The sequence below is a fragment of the Seriola aureovittata genome, chromosome 10, assembly GCF_021018895.1.
Source record: "Seriola aureovittata isolate HTS-2021-v1 ecotype China chromosome 10, ASM2101889v1, whole genome shotgun sequence".
Classification (NCBI taxonomy): Eukaryota; Metazoa; Chordata; class Actinopteri; order Carangiformes; family Carangidae; genus Seriola; species Seriola aureovittata.
The window spans coordinates 4,145,269-4,165,534 of NC_079373.1; the positions used below are offsets into that span (position 1 = coordinate 4,145,269).

General features: G+C 40.4%; 1 protein-coding gene across 1 annotated transcript; it reads left to right on the forward strand.

The window, feature by feature from the left end:
• The first annotated feature begins 8,730 nt into the window (after positions 1-8,730).
• LOC130176811 (rhombotin-1-like) lies at positions 8,731-19,650 on the forward strand. Its single transcript, XM_056388139.1, has 5 exons — positions 8,731-9,178; positions 10,171-10,384; positions 13,984-14,109; positions 14,450-14,558; positions 18,979-19,650. The coding sequence occupies exons 1-4, from the start codon at positions 9,157-9,159 to the stop codon at positions 14,553-14,555; spliced, it is 468 nt and encodes a 155-aa protein (XP_056244114.1). The 5' UTR covers positions 8,731-9,156; the 3' UTR covers positions 14,556-14,558; positions 18,979-19,650.
• Positions 19,651-20,266: the final 616 nt, after the last annotated feature.

The window sequence follows — 20,266 nt, forward strand, 5'->3', positions numbered from 1 at the left end:
TCACAGCTGGTGAGCACATCCCCATTCCAATCTAAAACTCGGCAGCTTAGTCAGACTGACAGGGGATTGGATGGCTTCCGAAGACTTGAACCTCCGCAGACACAGATCCCCGTTAGAGAAGGGAACAGTTTGTCTGCAACATCAGATGGTACTTCACTCAGTTCTCTGTGGCTGCAATCATGACTGCAAAAATAAACAGTAGTTCAAGATGTTTAGTCTGGTGCCGACTGAAAATCTCACTTTCCATAAAAATGTATGAATATAAATATCATTATAGTAAGATAATAGTTTGTTTCCAATTCAAATCCACTAAAAAAAAGGATGCAGGTGGAATGATCCTGACTGAAACATTTCCCCTGTGTAACATGATTTTAAGTCAATCTGAAAACTCGCTTGTATGACTTGCTCGAGGCGACATTTTTTGCCATGTGGTCACGCTGCATGAGTGCACACTGTGATTGCTCCCTGGACATATACATTTATATCATATACAGTATGAGTTTGTTTCTTTTACTTGCTCTGAAAGCTGTGATGCATCCTCTGAGAACAGAGCCACAGAAACAAGATTCTGCAGAACATTTTTTTGATGAGCAACATCTGGATCATCTGGTTTGATTAAACACCGATTGAATGTAAGATGGTAAGATGATAGAATAGCTGTACTGTGGAATGTGAATTGTCTGTGGTCTCCTCTGTGTCTCTGTTAGACTAAACATGGTGTCCTGCTGTGTGAACACTGACTTGGTTTATAAAATCTTGGTATCTTCTTGCAACAATGCTGCCAAAACTCAGAAAATAAGGTGAATGTGATGAAGCAGTGGATGTCACAGCGAGGCTCTCGGAGGCTCTTGCTGTCAGCTGCTGAATCAGAGCCTCAACGTGACTTTACACAGTGAATTAGAAGAATGAAGATTTATTCCTCAAATGTTGCTGAAGAGGGAAAAAGGAAAAAACAGAAAATCCAAAGCCAGACACAGTATTAGCTTGAAAGTGAACTCGCAGCATCCACCTCCACACTTGGCCGATACACACTTTAGTGTTTTAATGGCCTTTAAGATTTATCCTTTATATTCTTTTAAATTTTATACTTTTTGCACAGTAACCGCAACAAGTACAACACGCATACATTTGAATGCAGATAGGTGTATGACCTTTGAATCTTATATAATGAAATGTTAGTGCTTATCTTAAATTACATCTAACTATTACCTAATTACTTTTACAGTGACATGCTATTTAGAAATACTCAAACAATACTCTCATATTCCACCGACAGATTCCACTTCCCACTGGCAAATAACAGCTAACACTCACTGGTGTTTCAATATGGCAGCGCTTACATCTTTTCATGTCTTTTTTGCAGGTATAACAGTCGCTTTTCCATTTACCTGCTTAAAGCACAAATTGAAACTGCAAATTAAAAAGCAAGTTATAGAAACAGGTGGATTTACTAACCCTAACTTTGAAATCTATCTATCTATCTATCCATCTATCCATCTATCCATCTATCTATCTATCTATCTATCTATCTATCTATCTATCTATCTATCTATCTATCTATCTATCTATCTATCTATAACATCACACAGACCATTCAAGTTGTTGGTTTTGTCGACTTTTCTAAAAAAACTTGCTTCTATTTTGCACAAAAGTGCGATGGAAACGACGCTACCAGACTAAGCTGTTATAGAACTCTGAACTAATAATCTGTTTGTTGTTGTTTGATGGATTTCCAATCAAGAAATGTTACCAATCACTTCAAACTGGGGACCCCGGACCTCCCTGAAGCCCCGGGCCCTCAGGCCAGTGCCTGCAGGTCTGTTCAGTAATTCATCCATGGGTGTGACTAATAATGTTAATTACAGCTGTATTCTGTTCACTGGCACAGACGCACCTATAAGGAACAAAACCGTGATTGTAATTATTATTTCACTTTCCTATTTCGACAAGTCAACATGTCCACTGCGATAAATCTGCTGGTCATCTCTGTAAAAGTTGTATCCACCAGTTTCAAAAGGCACATGTGAGTTAGTGGCCGACAAGTGGCTGTTAATATGTGCTGTAAAGTGGAACAGCCACATGATGTAAATTCAACAGCCACTTTTTAATCCCATCATCCCTCTAAAGCCTGAGAGGCTGTGTGTGTATGTCGTTGTAATGTTCACTTTTGGTCAGGATTACCTGTTTGAAATATTATGTCGCTGAAGCAGAGGCAGTGTTGTAGTTCATCTGAAATATCATCACAGATTTAAACATCTTACACCTTCATATGGACGGCTGTGGCTCAGGAGGCGGAGCGGGTCGTCCACTAATCGTAAGGTCTGTGGTTCGATTCCCGTGCTCCTCCGGTCCGCATATACTCCAGTGTCCTTGGGCAAGATACTGAACCCTGAATTACCCCCGATGAAAGCCTCCGTCCAGTGTGTGATGGAAAAGCTCTGTATGCATAGAAAATGTGCTGTATGCATGTGTGAGTGAATGGGTGAATGTGGCTTGTAGTGTAAAGTGCTTCGAGTGGTCGATATGACTGAAGCTCTACCTAAGTGAAGTCCATTTACCATTTACCATTACCTCATAGAAGCTTGAGAGGCCTGGCTCATTCGGGCACAGGAGGTGTGAAGAGCCATACTACATTACAATGCGCTTCAGTCCTGGAGAGGTTTGTGCTTGCACAACTGTATTTAAAGTTTTCTTGCCAAGTTTTAGGCTGACAGATCAAAGAAATCCCCTTCATGTGCGGCGGGCTGCATGTGCAGCAGAGGAACATTGCCCAAAAATGTCATAAAAAGTGCCAGAGATGCTTTCCACAATATGATCCATGAAAAGGACTATACTGTGCTGTATATGAGGCAGGGGTTTGAACTTCAGGAACAAAACTATGTAAGGATTTGTACATTGTCTCCATGAGCTTCTTGAGTCCTCTGTGACCCAATTTACATATTTACATATATATACATATTTACATATATATATATATATATATATATATTATATATATATATATATATATATAGAGTCATTTAGAAGGTATTTGAAATGTGATAGTGATGTGGGTAATGTTACTGAAACATGAATTGATATCTTCAATGCTGCCCATGATTATCTACCTCTCTTTTTCAATCTTACATCTTACAACCTAAAGAAACAGACTGTGGTGATTTTCTGGTACAGAATAGATTTCAACAACATCCACTGAAATAACAACTTCTAAAGTCAAAGATTAGAAAATTGAATGGGCTTCTTCTTTGGATGATTTGCCCCCCATCCAATCATGTCATCCTATCTTTCACAGGTTTTCTGGAAAACAACATCACAGCTCAAGTTTATCTGTAGTTTCTTTCAGTTAACGCCTTCAAAATGTTCATTTTGAAGAGCTGTATGAAACTTCTTTGTGTCTTTAACAGCTGTTATTGAGGTTGATAAGGATCGCAGGAAATCTGCATTAAAATAGACAAGAACACTGACGCTCACTGTGTTTACTGTAGATGCATGAATGAAATGAAATGGCGACTTCCCTAAACTGAAAGCCATAACGCGTCTAATCATGTAACACGTCATCAAGCACAAAAACAACACAATAATAATGATGTAAGCCAGCAGCATCCCTCTGACTCACACCTGAGAGCTTGTGTCCAGTACAACCACAGCATGATCTGATTCATGTGAGTGTTTCTCCCTCCTCCGAACAGCCACACTCAAAGGTGGAGAGAGTGGGCTGAGTCATAAAGAGGGGAAAATGGAATAAACACTGACGTATGTACAGTGTCTCCTTGAAGAAATCTTCTATGGTGTGAGGTCCTTGGTTGAACACATGAAGCGTGACAGAAGAATGAAAAGTGACAAAAGAGAGAAGTTTAAACCCTGTAACCTCTGCTCCACAGGCCTGCCCGACCTGGACTGTTGCTTTGAGAAAATCGCTTCAGAAGGTTGAGGTGCCTTACCCGAGGTAGTAGTGGTGCAGTGATGGTGGGACCGTAATCACAGTTTCGGACTTTTACATAGTGTTACACCAACGTACTAGTCTACTGTAAGAGATAATAACAGGTGCATGAAAACCAAACAAACATGGACGCCTCACATCAGCCAGAGTCGGTTGCTCAGCGCAATTAAACACAAATCGGCGTGTAGTGTTATGTTGTCACTTGCTTTTTGTTCCACACATTTTCCCACCCAGTCCAGGGATCGGAGCAAACAACCCTCCCCCTGGTGGTCTGACCTCCTGGGAGTTCAGGTGCAGCTCAGTCACCGTCAGCCGAGCTCGCCTCGTTCAGCACTTTGCCTGTGAAGCTTGTATGAAAACGCATCTTTGCTGTATGTTGTTCTCTTCTTTCCATTCATCCTGAATCAACGGTTGTGGATGTCAGACCTTGTTTTTTCTCCTCTCAGAAGTGCCATTCAGTCCTGAATGAAAAACAAATTTAACAGAGTGAAATGCCTGATTGCAGTAAATGTGATGTTTGCATTTGGTTTGGTCGAGGTTCCTCTGATTTGATCCTTATCTAATTTTCAAAAAAAAAAAAACAACACTTTTCATATAATTGCAGTGTTGTGTGATATCTTGCTTCCTGTCAATTAACTGACAAAGAAAAAATAATAGAAATTCTGAGCTTGACAGTTCATTACTGACCATGGAAACAAACAGCAGTTGATAAAACAGCCTTGTCCAACTCCAATTACTCAGTAGGTGTGGAGCTTTGACTGCTCAGCTGTCATGGAAGAATACATGTCTAGTCTTATAACAATAAAAAAAAAAGTAAAAGTAAAAGAAGTAAAGTAGTTAATCAAAAGTAAAACCAAGAGCAGCCACAGCCATACAGCTCTGTGAGGCTGCACCTCGGCACAGTGCAGGGCTTTAAGTTAAATGGTAACATGCCCACAATGACAATGTTAACACACTGATGTTAGGCAGTTGTTCACAATCTTAGTGCAGCATCTTATCATGGAAACACCTGCTATTTATTAGCCCTGAACACGAAGCACAGCTGGGGCTGATGGGAGTGGAGATAGGACTTTTGCATCTCTTTGGTCATTAATTAAAATACTAGAGAAAGTAAAATCTTGACCTGCAAGTGGCACTGGATGAAAAGTAGGATTCATCCTCTTGCAACCACGAATATCTGAACTAAATGTCACAGCAATTCATGCAGTAATTGTTGAGATATTTCAGTCTGAACTGAAGTGGTGCAGCGTTACTAAAGATAGAGGAAAATCCAGAAAATAATCTCTAGAAATGAACAAACTTCAGTCTGTTGTGTTTTACCTGGGACACCCTGATTATTGCATTTGGAAAAGAAGAAATCAAATTAAGAAATGTGTCAGAAAATTATGGAAATGTAAAGTCAATGTAAACGATGGAAAATTGGTTCTTAGTCAGAATAACACTGGTTTCCTCTTTCTGCTCTGACAAGAAACAGCTGGCTGTGGTTTCATATGCAAAACCATGTGCAGCCAGCCACAAATTGCAGCAGTTTTCTAGTCTTCCCTCCTCCAAATTCAGCTGTTACTGTATAAAATGTGGTCCCAGTGACCCGTCCTCTCGTGGCATTATGTCTGACAAACAGCCCTTCCACAATACATCTTCTAAATTTGTCCCTGCCCTTTTCACACTGAGGACATGACAGCAAGGCAAGCCGCAGCAGATGGCCAAAAAGGCTTCCTATTTTCACAGACTGCTAATTAGAGCCCTAACCACAGCTCACCTTTAATGTCGGCCACAGACTGCTTTTAGCGCAATTAGTCTAATGGGGTCCAGGGCCTGTGAATAGCCTGTAATGTTTAGTCGGGGCCAGCCGTTGCATTGGAGTTGATGTATGTCAAAATAGAGGACAAGAGGATCCATTTATCACCGCAGCCCGTGGAGGACAAGACTGTAACCATGATTACCCAGAGAAACTATTTAATTAGATGCATTAATAATTGAACTAATTAGCTCCCATGTGTCTCGCAAATGAAGAGGGAACCTGGAGCTTCACTTGCACCTCATCAGCTGATTAATTAGTCTGTTGATCGTTAGCTGTCTTGACGGTCTATATGTGATCAGATGAGAAGGCGGATAATGAGGGAATAGTCGGTCGATGGTGCTGGTTAATTAGTGTGACCTGATCCAGGGGCCATGTTAGAACAGTTGTTTATGCCACAACTTCTAATGAGGAGGATTTAGGGCCGGATGATCTATTTGGAAGCAGGCGGCAGCGTTGTTTATGGACTGGGGTCAGGGCTGGCCTTGAAAAGCCCAATGAAAAATCACTATTACTCTCCAATAATCTATCCACAGGGACTAATAACATCTCTGTGGTGCTCAATATTAACTTTAAATAATGACCTTCCCATAGTTTGTGGTGTTTCTATTCCTAAATCCTCAGTATAGTGACTTACAGTGGGTCTGGGAGTCAACAGTGAATTCCAAGGCTATTTAGATTTCATCCATGTTATTCCCTTAATAGTCTTTGTGAGAGGCCTCACAGTGTGTGTTAGGTCCATTAATAAGTACAGCATAGTTACTATATATAACTTTTAACTGGTTTTATCTCCAGTAGTTCTATAATATTCAGGAGCTGGTGGTTCTCCTGTAGGTCATAGATCTACCACAAAGACCAGTTTGAATAATTGGTCTACTAGTGAGTCTATAGTGACCTACGACTCTCTATTGTGTATATAAATTACTATAATATTCAAGAACTGATTTTTTGTCTCACAGTCCTTAAATATTCCTGTGGTATTCCCTCAGGTACCTGTAGAATGATACACAGGTTCACTGAGTTTACAGTGAGCTATATCTGCTTTACAGTATGACATCTCTCATAATACTGTAATATCACTGAAGCTGCAACCATTAATTGATTCTTTTTGTAATCAGTTTTTATCATTTAAATGTTTTATCCCACAAAAACTCCAAACATGGTCTCATTGCAGCTTCTCGTTTGTGAGGATTTGCTGCTTTTCTTGTCCTGTGAGGTCATCTACGTGATTCTGCATCATCTGATGGCTCCAGCTTCTTAAATGTGAATATTTGATTTCTAAATATTATAGTTGATGAATCTTTGGGTTTTGGATTGTTTTCCGGACAAAACCATTTTCTAACCATAAATGATTAATCATTTAATCAAGAAAATACATGGCAGATTAAGGCAGTTATTAAATTAATAGTTGCATCCGTACATATCAGACTTTTTCAGACAAATTCCAGTTTTGCTTATATTTCTATTGATCTCCAAGCTAATTAATGTGATCACTTATCTCATCATGGTGAGCATGTTATATTATTATTAATATCGCAATATTATTCCTACATGGTTTAGTTGTCATATTGCTACACTCAGTTTTCATCGCGTATATTCCTAAAAAACATGTCACATATCATAGCAGATCCAACACAATCCAAGTCTAGTTTTAGATCTACTGTAGCTTTAGCTACTGTAGTTTCTTATCTCATATGCAATAACCCTACAGGGGATATTATGGTGACATATAACTTCTTTATGGTGTGATGATATCACTACAATATTCCTACAAGGTCAGCCTGCTAAGCTAGTCGGTCAGTCTGTAAACTATTATGTTTATACTTTATACTGTTGTCATCCCTGTGTTCCTTTAATATTCAATGACTTACATCCCTATAATTATATTTAAACTCTCCTACAGTGACCGGTAGTTTATCTTGACTTCTTTATGATGTCTCTTGCAGTCTGCTATTCAGTCTACTGTTGAGTCTCTTGTCACTTCATAACCACTTTATAAACTCTATATAAATTACCTTGCTAAAATAGTCCTGTGATATTCAAGAGCTATGGTAAGACACCAATAACTGCTGTTATAGAGGTTAATGGTCTCAAATGTATCCTGTGATCCCACTTTCTGATAAGGCCTCTCATCCCATCTAAAGGGTTTATAAACTGTGATTAATGGCTTTGTTAATTATTAAACAATAAGTCATAAGTCATTAATTGGAAACAGTTGGCAGACTGTGAAAAACTCCTTGGGTTGGTTATTACCTTTTAAATTGGTAATAATATAGCTATATAAGTTAATAATCCATTAAGTAGACTGTCAGTCTTATGTTATATGTTATATGCTTCACATGTGCACATTTTAGATTTATTCTATGTGTGTTTACTTGGGTTACTTTTATTCCCTCTTTAAATTGTCAATCGCTGCTCTTATGACTAATTTGCAAAGCATTAGTAAATCATTTATTAACCATTAATAAAACTAATACTTACCACTTTTAAATTATTTATAAAGGAAGCCTTATTGGAGAGTGGTGCCGCAATATTGAGTATTTTCTTATCCTCATCTGAGCTGTTACTACTTCTGACTTAGAAAAGAAATACACTTAAGTACACAAATAACGGATGGACACACTGAATGTATGTCACGTGCACACACACACAAACACACACATGCTGACGCACACACACGCGCGCGTACACGTGAAAAGGCGCTGCATCTGCCGTGCTGAAAAGCCACAGCTTTGACTACAGGGCGCCCTGGAGATAATTGGTGTCCTTGGAGTTGAATAAGCTCATTCTAAAACACCTCAGGCCCGAGCTGTCCTGGTGTGTGACTGTCTATTGAATAATTGATTCAGAGAGGGAGGGGGCGGTTACTATCAGATCTGAGCATAATGACTTTATATAATTAGCACACAGCGTTGAAAAAACCATTTGACTGTGGGAGTTTTTTGTGGAGAGAGAGAGAGAGAGAGAGAGGGAGAGAGAGGGAGAGAGAGGGAGGGAGGGAGGGAGCAGTGTGGAGGCTCAGTCTGTGCAGTGGAGCTCATTTGAGGGGAACAGCCGCAGCCTGTGCAGATACAGAAATGCTTATGCACTGACATCAGCCAAGATAAAGCACAGCCACTCTTGTTTTGAGGACACCTCTCCTGCCGGCAAGGTGATACCCGGGGACGCTGCTTCCCTCCATCCGCGGGCTATTTTTACGCTCAGAAAGCGACTCTCTCACTGTGTCTTGTGGCTTTCTGCGGGGACTATGAGGAGCGGGGCTGGAGTTTGAGCGACTCCGGCTTGTAATTTATCCAGAGAGTCAAAGCCCTCTGTGTTGATCACCGCTCCTCGTGGCGGTGTCCTGCAGGCAGGAGGAGAAGAATAAAGAAGAGGTGTCATCTCTCCTGCTGTTGGATTGTTGTCGTTCTCCACCAGGATGGTGTTGGACAAGGAGGAGAGTGAGTACAGAGATGTATTTCAGTTTGAACTGATATAATTACATATACACTCAGTGGCCACTTTATTAGGTACACCTGTACAATCTAATGCAAACCAGCTGTTCTGCCATGAAGTCTACTTTTATGCTCAGTGTTTGTTGACTCTGTCACAGAGGTGCTGGTTTAATTATACTTGTTTGTGTTGACTGCTTTTTTATTATTATATTATATTATATTCAGACGTTCACAGTTGTAAATAAGGCAGACACAAAATGATACACACCTCTCAGTGTAATGCTGTTTTAAAACAACTCCAACATCTAACGATGTCATTAATAATAAACATAAACAGTAATAAACATACACCATTGAATTTACACATTTAAGAAAATGTTTGAAAAGGTAGAATTTATTGAAGAGTCCTACTAAATTACAATAGACTGTACAGGTGTACCTAATAAAGTGGCCACTGAGTGTAGATGTGTGTGTTTCCTTGTTCTACTATAAAACTAGACAGAAGAAGAGGTTTTTAGGACTGGGAAGATTATGTGCCACGGTGCAACATAAAATAAATTAAAATAACTGCAGAGAACAGATGCTTAGTCTGTGAAATACTTTTATTAAGATTAATGGTAAGGTACACTCTCCCAGCAGAAAATCACTGTCCTAGTCTTATAGGAACTGGAAGTTTAGACTATATGTAGTCCATCTAATAATGACTTCATAGTGCTTTGCTGACATTGTGTTCATCATATATTCTGATAGGAGATTGTATTTGTTGTTATTGTTGTATTAAAGTTGACTTAACTGGTTATTTCTTCATTAGACATCTCTATAATTTCCTTGCACTCACTGCAGTGACTGACTATGATCAAAGCATTTTGCATGCAATGCCTATAATATTTCCATATTCATTTCAATTCAGTCATTAATCATGATGGACTTTTGACATGTCGTTCTCTCTCTGCAACTGTTTTTGTCTACCTGTTTACCTGTCTACCGTCCCCCGCCAGGTGTGTCTCTCGTGTCTCTCCAGTCCAGAGAGAAGCCGAGGGGCTGCGCCGGCTGCAACGGGAAGATCCGGGACCGCTTCATGCTGCAGGCACTGGACAGGTACTGGCACGAGGACTGTCTGAAGTGCGCCTGCTGTGACTGCCACCTGGGCCGGATGGGCTCCACCCTCTACACCCGGGCCAACCTCATCCTCTGCCGCAGGGACTACCTGAGGTAACCCTAACCCCTCTACAGGTGTGTCAGGAAGATGGAGAAAATGACTGGGTGCATCATGCGGCTTCAAAACAAATCACCCCACAAGTCCAGTGCAGAGTTTACAGTATTTGCTATCAGATCCAAAGTAAAAGAGAATAATCTTATAATGTAGGTTTATCAAAGAAGGTGCTAGAACACAGATATTAACTGCAGTCTGAGGGCCTCCTGTTGACAGCCCTGTGGAAACTGAAATGTTCTGACAAATGTACAAACACAATAATGCATGTACCGTTACAACACAAAACAATAAAACAACAGCTTGTACAGATGGCCAAACCGTACAAAGTCACAGAAATAATCAACTGTTTGCAGATATTTTTACCCCAAACTTGGCGAAACTCTCAGGAGAAGTGTCTTGTTTCTCAGAAAACCTACAAAACGCCTCAATGAATACAGATAATATGAGTCCAGTCATGTTGTACCCATGTTCGGTTGTGCTACTCGAATCCGTTTTGACTCTGTGCATTAAAGCTGGATCCATGTGTTTAAAACACACAAATATTACATTCATAAAAACCTGAACTAGTCTGAAGGTGAAAGGCTCAGGAGAGTTGATAACAAGAGAGACAGTCAACAGTGAGCTCACACAGTCTGGACTAAATGATTTGCAGTGTACAGTAACAGGATAAGCAGACTGTTGACCTTTCAGCATGTTTCCAGTGTTTGTTAAAGGACTTGAAGCCACAACAGAGCAGCGTGTGGTTTATGACTGCTCGGCTTCCTCTGGTTACTTCACCTTTTTACTGAACCTTCACGTTAATTTGACTGACTCATCAGACAGTAAAGAGTGAAAAGAGACAGAAATTAGTGACAACATAGTGATGAGATCAGTCGATTCCATGTTAAGGAGTAGTTCAACATTTAGGGACATAACTTTATCCAGTTTCATGCCTGGAGGTAGAGGAGAAGATTGATCCCAGTCCCATACCTGTGCAGTTAATTAACTAGCTGGAGGCAGCAGCTGGTTGGTTTAGCTTAGCATAAAGACAGGAAAACAGCTACCTTGGCTCTGTCTGTTGGCAAGTCTCTGTTTAATGGGGGGGGGGGGTTACTGCTGGACTATGTCTTGGCAGTAACTCCCTACTCATCACTTGTTGTCTGACAACTGCTCCCAGCCAAGAAATAGACTGATACATTACACCCCATAAAACTGCAAATTGTTATTTTTACACTTTGTTTTTTGTGCAAGTTAAACAAACGAGATATGATTAGCAAGCTTTAGAGGAACTTCTCTTACCTTTAGCAGTTCTGGGGTAGCTGCTTCCCCATTCCCAGTCTTTGTGCTAAGCTAAGCTAACTGCTTGTTAGTTCCTGCTACATATTTACATATTTAATATAACATTAAGTGTATTTCCCAAAACAACTGCTTAAAGAAAATGACTCCAAGTCAAAGAGACACCATACTGAAGTGTCCGTCATGCTTGTTGCATATGCAAAGTTTATCACACTTAACACACTTGAAACCCTCTTTATGAACCCTTCAGGTAAAGGATTGTCTGAACAAACCTTTGGAGTGAGGTTGTTCGTCACCAGATCTTTCGTGACCGTGATACAATATACAATGAACATATTGAGTCAGTATGTTTTTAAACAGCCTTCCACCTTAACAACCTCCTGACCATGAATCTCGATGACACCACTTATACACAAACCTAAATCTGGCTCAAATCGCTCCTCTGGGAGTTATATACCCTTCATTTTCTTGCCTGGAATAACGACGTCTGGTGTCAGGTCAGCAGGAGAACTCCTGATATCTCAGCCACATTGCTGAACTCATGTGTTAGTCTCATGTACAATCCAGCTGGATTTGGTTGGAGCTAAGTCTCTCATTAGCTGCGCTGCACTTAAGAGACCAAAACCCCTTTTGACAGTTAAATTGGCTAGATTGCCTCCTGTTTTCCTCATCATTGCGAGGGTGCAGACCAAAAGCCTTTGAAGAGCAGGATTAAAACCATGTGATTTCTTTTAATTGGACCATTAGTAGAGAATTAGCATTGAGCTTCGCAGCCTTGTTAAGGAGAAGGAAAAAACCCACCAGGTGCCTGTGTTCAGGACTCAGGCTCGTTAGATCAGAACATTCTGTTAATTAGGACTCGCTTTTGTTCCCGTGTTGGTCACCCGTTTGATGACGTTTTTCATTTGTCATCCGAGGCTCTGGGATACACATGCTCGGCGCTTTTCCTCCCTCTTCCCATCGTTTTTTTTTTTTCAGAGCGGTTCCTCCCAAAGCCTCCTTTTTCTATTTGGCCTCTAATGGAGTATGGAAATCAGCAGCGGCCACTTACCTTCATGTGTGTCAGGCTCTCAGGGAGCCGTTTGTTCGTTCTGTGCGAGGTGAATGAGAGGTGAGGCGATCTGCAGCTGGTCAGCACAGAGTCACTGAGTATTAAAACAACACGGGGTTTGTTCTAAGGTAGTTTGAGGACAAAGTTCAAATGCTGTCACATAAATTCTTAGTTTCAGAAGAGGGTAATAAATGGACTCTCAAATTCTTACCTGTAAAGCCAGAAAAATGTCCTGTGAGGCAGAAAACATACATCTGGGGCCGGTTTCACAAAGATATCTTAGACTGGTCTGTAGTGTTGGTCCAGTCTTCATTTTGCTCATAGATTAGTTTAATGCAAGTCAGACTGTTTCACAAAAAAAGACTGAGTCATTTTAAGCCAAAGAAACATTAGACACCCCCAGGCTAACTCAAGTCTAAGACCAGTGTTACCATGGTAACAATTAATGACACCTGTGCTGACAAGTAGCACCCAACAAGAAAAAACATGGCTCATAATTTGTGGTTTGCTAACATTGTTATGGAGAGAGAAAGGGAAGGGAAAGGGTGTTCACAGCCAATTTTATGAGATCAAGTTTTTTTACACTTCTACTTTCTCACATTTTGTTTCACTCGTCGCTGAATTTCCAAAGTAAAACGTCCTTATAACTGTTGAATTCTTCCAGTATACAAATATTTTCTGCTGGGGTAAACAGAGCTCAGCGGTTGCATTCAGTTCCTTGGTTGGCCTTTTTTTTTTTTTTAATTTTATTTGAAAAAAACTCTTAATTTACCCAGAATTCAGTGTGCCACAGTCCGGCTTAAGATAGTCAAGAACTAAACTGCTTTGTGCAACAGATGAATTCACACGTCTGTCTGAAGTCTGACTGTTTGTTATATCTAAGACACAGTCAAAGTCCCTGGTTCTTAAGGTAATAAATATATTATCTACATATAAATTCAGGCATTTTCGTGTCAGTGAATCTCCACCTTGCTGCTCTCGTTCAGTAGCTGGTATAATAAAGTTAAGATCAGAGTTATGTCCCGTTTATGAGAGATTTTACAACTGATGTTGTGCTTGCTGAGTACAGGAACAACATTAGTGTTTCTTTTTAGAAATAAACAGAAAAGAAACTGTAGTTATGCTGCGTTCACAGCACAACAAAACACCCTGTCGTTACAGCATTCATTCATTACTGAACTCCCTTTAAGGCTCCCCTCATTTCATAGTTGTTTTCTTGGCTGAAATGTGTCCAGACTACAGGTCTGCTTGTCGCCCTCTCTCTCTCTGCAGGCTCTTCGGGGTGACGGGGAACTGTGCAGCCTGCAGTAAGATGATCCCTGCCTTTGAGATGGTGATGAGAGCCAGAGACAACGTCTACCATTTAGACTGCTTCGCCTGTCAGCTCTGCCGCCAGAGGTAAGATTAGGGGAGCAATTAGCCGGGGAGATCAAATTCAGTTGACTTATCATGGAGGTGTACTCGTGAGCTCACTGGTCATGACGAGCATAGCACCAATGCACCGCAATCAGGAGGTGATGAAATTTATTGCACAGTTTAAAACCTCAAGGGGTTAACGACTTTGTATATATCTTGGATAGTTAATCAAGCAGCAATCATGCAAGATTAATTTTCTGATTATCATAGCAGTGGATGTGTTCTGAAAATATGCCTGAAATGCTCCTCGGGGACCTCATGATTCACTTCAGCTCCGGCAAGAACCGAGACCCAGTTCCATATTTTTTATTCCTCTCTGCAGATTTTGCGTGGGAGACAAGTTTTTCCTCAAGAACAACATGATCCTGTGCCAGCTGGACTACGAAGGAGGCCATCTTAATGGCAGCGCTGAGAGGCAGCCTCAATAAGAGGTAATGTTCTGATGACGATAAATTACAGCCCCAGACAGCTGCTCTGACAGTTTGAACTAAACCATGCACTGAGATATCTGGAAGGTATACAAGTGGACTCACAAGCTCATCCCAAGTATGACCATATGTAGACATGAGCCTTCAGACAGGAGGCTGCTGACATCAGAGAATCCATGCCAAGACATGTTGCAGCGTATTATCTTTGAAAAACTGCATTATGTGACATTTATTATGGATCCACGTACATATGTTCAGTTTAAGGGCAGTTTATGAAAATGGATTGAAGTCTGATCATTTAATTCATGTTGTGAGTCAGGCTTGTGAATATCTGACGCACGTATTAAACAGGCTCAGAGCCAGATGTGTCTTCATTACTGCGATAAATTGAACCCTTTTCCCTAAAGCCCCCAACAATCCCCTCAATGAATGTCTAATAATTTACCCTTGAACTCAGCAAACCAAAGTAGTTGTCGGTGTGGTTGCCAACTCCGTGAACCATGTGCCCTCAGGCTCTATTTAAAACACAACCTAACTTTAAAACATACTGTACAGCTGTGCTAGATGCAATTAACTTGTATGTTTAAAGTTTAATTCTTACTTGGACGAACCCACAAACAATTATCACCCAACTCTGCAGCACTTCAGTGTGCTTTAGCTCAGCAGCAGCAGCAGCAGCAGCAGCAGCACTGTAAGCTACAAATCAAACACTCAGCAGCATCCAGGTTTTTTTTTCATCAATTGATGGAGAACAAAACAGAGCTAAAAAGATAGTGAACGTTTGGATGTAGATTCATCAGGTGGCTGATGACTCCAAATTAATGATACTGCTCCATGTCTGTCAACGTGTTTTCTGCATCAAATTTATAGGGCAATGATTAGTCAGTTGTTTCTGTCTTTCAGCTTGTTTAGAAGTTCTTCAGTTTGGCTGAGAAAATGATTAGTGCAGCTGTAAAGCTCATTGTGCTAACTCACAACTCGCAGCTTGTAACATCACTGTGGATCACAAAATGCATGCTAAATGCTAATATCTTTTTTTTTTTTAATTATTGACAGAAAAAAACAGCAGCCTTGCATCATTTGTAGCACCACATCTCTGCAACATTGTACCGTTCAGCTTCAGAGGAGACTGATGTGCAACCCTGTAGAGGTCAACCACAACCCACACAAAATGCTAAACCTGGCTCACCTGGTGGAGCGCGCACCATGAAGGTGTAGTCCTGGCCGCAGCTGCCAGGGTTCGAGTCCGACCTGCGGCCCTTTGCTGCATATCTCCCCCCCCTCTCTCTCCCTGAATTTCCTGTCTCTCTCTCACTGTCGCTATTGGAATAAAGGCAAAAAAAAAGCCCTAAAAATGCAAATATTTCACTAAAGAAAAGCCATCACACAACGAAGAGTTTAAAATGCAAACCCACGCAGGCACAGGGAGAACATGCAGCCAGGTTCAAACCCAGAAACTTGTTACTGTGAGGCGACAGTGCTAATTATTGCACCAACATGCCGCCCGTATCATTATTATTATTATTATTATTGTGTGGTGGTGTAGTTAACGGTGCGAACATGGTTGCACACACTCTCTGTTGTCTGGTACTGAGAAATGACTGGATTTGCAGGGAAGAGCTGTAAATCATTAGAGAAGCAGACAAAGACCCTTAGTCTCATCTGTTGTCACACCACCTCTGCATTACCTCACATCAAAGACAACATACAGTATACTGTATCTTGTTACCTGGTTGTTAGATGATATATTCACTGAATGCCAACTAATCTGCTGCAGCTTCAAAACAATGAGCGCAGTGGATTGTTGGGAGCGAGCTGTCTGTCCAGAGGAAGCTGAGCTTATCGACATGGTGGAGTGTCGTCTATGCAGCAGACACATGATTTGACTGAAATCACATTTTTCAAACTGGTGCAACATGTGGAGCTGCAGGTTTAAACGCGTCTCTCTGAAGCTTTAAAGAGCAGACAAATAAATCCTGTGGGAGCAGAGCTCTTCCTGCATCGAGCCTCTGGATGGGCGTGTGAGCAGTGGTCCACTCTGAGGGCAGATTGTTGGAGCAAGGTTGAAAGCAAGTGCAGCAAATACCACAGACTCCACAGCTATGAAGGTTTCAGGGTTTGCTCCGGTTCAAAAACATTCCCTGAAGCCACCAACAGCCCAACCTATAATTATAATACTAACTGTACAACTACAGTTCATAAAATACACAACACCGCACTGGACACGCGATCGACTCTGGAAGTGGAGAGCTTTTACTTTTTGGTTAGTTTCAAAACTTCCCGAGTTCATGTTGAAACTACTCTTGTAGAGATCATTTTCTTTTTCAAAATAAAAGTCTTTACATATGAGGACATGACCAACTCAAGTCAATATTGTAAACGGAGGTGAGAGGTGAGGTATGTTTAATACATGTGTTGTCAGCTGTTGGTTTGCTGTATATTTTGTTTGGAGGGCGTTAAAATGGGAGTCTCCTTTAGAAATGTGGCTCCAACACAGTAATTTTGATAAAATGGCTTCAGTGAAGGCTCTTTGGCTTCCAGATGTTGTAACTCTTTATAACTGTTCTCTCAAGACCCAAATAGTTTTGTTGATGTAGGATTTTAAAAAAAATAGATTTATAAGATTTTACATAAATGTGAGTACTGGACCACTGCGTTTCTGTGTGTATTTTTCTTGGTTCTCACTCTACCTGAATTATGTATGTACGTATCTAACATGGCATTCATACCACTACTTCACATCTGGATAATAAGTTAGATAAAGACAATGAAAATCAGGTTTTCAAAGTAAGACCTGAATACCATTGACCTTTTTATTATGAAACACTATAAGATAAGTGACATTTAACTTTATGTCTTCTAATGAACACACACACACACACACATCTCCTGCGGATAATCCTGCAGGTCTGTCGACGTCAGCTTCTTTATCTCCAACTCCAAATATAGACAACAGGTAGATTTAAAAGACAAGGCGGAGAATGAAACCAGCGCAAACTAGAGCGCAGACCTCCTCCAAGGCCACCGTCAAAGAACATACAGCAGACTAGAAAAAAACTCTAATTCAGAGTAAATGATCCAGATGGGCTCTTCTCGGGGCCTTCACCAAGTTTGGTGCAAATGGGTTCAATACTTTTTACGAAATCCTGCTGAAAAACAAACAGATACGGGTGAAAACATGACCTCCTTGATGGAGGTAATAATATTAGTTATATGCTAATTTTCTCATTTGTAGATAAGTGATAATTTAACTAGTAAGTAGTGCTCACTATTTAGTTTAGCTTGGAAAACGAGGTTTACTTTCACATAAATGTCAGTTTTGGTTTATTTTTAAAGGATAAGGTGGCGTTATTCTATATGTTTCTTAATGTCAACAAACCACACTGTTCCTACTGAGGAGGCAGATCTCTAACATACCACCAATAACATCAACATTTACTTTCACTTACTTATTTTCAAGGACGACACACATCAATCAACACTTCTGTAGATGTTAGCCAGTGTTAGCCAGCAGGCTAATTCCCAGCTGAAGTCCTTAGGTGAGATGTGATGTTTAAAACTTACAGACAGAAGGAAACAAGAGGCCACAAAGCAACAGCAACAAAACAAGCGTTGTCAAGACACAAGCTGTGCAGAGCAACAGGAAACAGCAAAACATTAGTTCAGTAATACAGCAACAATTCCATTCAAGCAACAGAAAACAACAAAACACAGCAAAGCAAAACTGATTATAACTATGTATGACACATAGACCTTCAGAGCAGCAATAAGACATAAATAAAATATGATAATCATCGTGTTGATCTTGATAAAATACTAGAGTTCATCTAACACATAAGCCATGCTGCACAGAGCTGTAAGACACAACTAATACAATAGGGCTTTGTTAGATGAATACACATTAGTTGTAGTGAGTATTTAAAGCAGCAGGATTGTGTGAACTGTGTGTGATCATGATGACGAAGCAACATGTCAACCAGTGCAACAGTGAGGTTCACTGATGTGTTTAACTATTTTTGGACAACAATGGAGCCGTGTGGCTCAGAGCAATAATATCAGGCTTTGACTACAAAGATAAGACTCGTTAGTATAATCAGTTCATCGTTGGATTTATTGACAATAGGACAAATAAGGAATATAGCCAGCCCTCTCCTTCAAATATACAATACAATATAAAACTGTTATATTTGAAATGTTGTATTTAATGTTTTTCCAAAAGAGAAAAAGGATTTTCTATTGAATTTGTCCGTGTAGCAAATCACAACCATTTATTCACAACGTATACCACAATTTATTATAAGACAAATAACCTCTGTTATACCACAATTAGTGGACACGTACATCTGATCATATGTTTTTATTGAACCTCTGAAACCACACAGAGCGATCCGGAGCTGTTTTATATTTTCTTCTCTCTCTGCAGATCAGACCAGGACGACTGTGAGCCAGTTGGACTGTGAAACTCACAGCAGCTTCCCGTTTCAGACCGAACCATGTGTGGAAATAACACATTTCCAGCAGCCCATGTTCGAACTCTCTACTCTGGCGCTGCACGGTAACTATCCTGAAAACTGTTTCTGATCAGACGGACCAGAGATCGACCAAGATGGAATAATCAGACTTGGAGGAAGATATTTTCCAGAGCACTTATGGTTGTGCCCTCTTTTCTTTTTTTGCATTCAACAAAAATAGAGTGAACTAGTGTTTGCAAATAATTTGTAGAGTCAGTTTCACCAAACCTGAAATACTAGACGGACGGAGTGAAGCCAATCAAGCCACACATAGCATCAACCAAGTCATCCATCAGAGAAAAATACTAAGTTCCCAGTGATTGTCAACTCGTCCTGGCAGTCAGTGAACTGTCTTTTTGTGGTGAGCCCCACCCATCTGGCACGAGGGAAGTCCCAAAACAAACTGAAACCTATTTGCAAATACTGTTTGCTTCAACTCAACAACTGAGGACGATCAACTGTTTGTCTCTTCGCCTCTCGACCCTGAAGGCCTGAGTGGGGCCTCAAACCCGCCGTAGCTTTGTTTCCTCTCTGATCTCAAGCTGTTTTTTTCTCTCGACTGATTAAACTGAATTTTAATTTCAGTTTGTGTGCTGCTCATTATTTATGTACCGAGACAACCATAATTAGCGAGAGAGGGGCATGACACCAGAGGGAGGAAATCATTTAGAATTTCTCTGCCTTCAATAATAATTTGTCTGATGTGTTTTTTCCACAGAAGAAAGTTCAATAAACTACTTACAAATTCCTAAAATTACATCTACCCCTCCCACAATCCTATAGTGTGAAGCTCCCAAATGAATGAACAATTAGCATTTTTCACTGGAAGGAGACTGAAATATTTCTTGGTATAATAATATCTCTGAGATAAAAGATCAGCCTGTTCATTAGCTGGTACATTTTGAGGATTGGGACATTAGACAGGATCAGGTTAACTCTCTTCCTGCATGTGAGACAGACACCATTTGGATTTGATCCCTATTATTGCGCTCAACAAACTGCTGTTTAACAACACGTTGCCATTTTAAGATGACAGGATGGCGGCTGCTTGATTTGACTCATTACTGAGTTACAGTCTGTGGGTAGGGAGCAGAAGAGATGTGTGAACTGAAGTTCTCCTTTAGAAAGGTTTATGTGAAATATTTATCATCCCTGTGGAGAAAATATGACGCTGCAGGACATAATTAAGGAAGACTGCAC

Coding starts and splice junctions, on each gene's coding strand:
- LOC130176811 (XM_056388139.1), top strand. CDS start 9,157: ATGGTGTTGGACAAGGAGGAGA. Junction 9,179..10,170: donor GGTGTTGGACAAGGAGGAGA/GTGAGTACAGAG, acceptor GTCCCCCGCCAG/GTGTGTCTCTCGTGTCTCTC. Junction 14,110..14,449: donor TGTCAGCTCTGCCGCCAGAG/GTAAGATTAGGG, acceptor TCCTCTCTGCAG/ATTTTGCGTGGGAGACAAGT.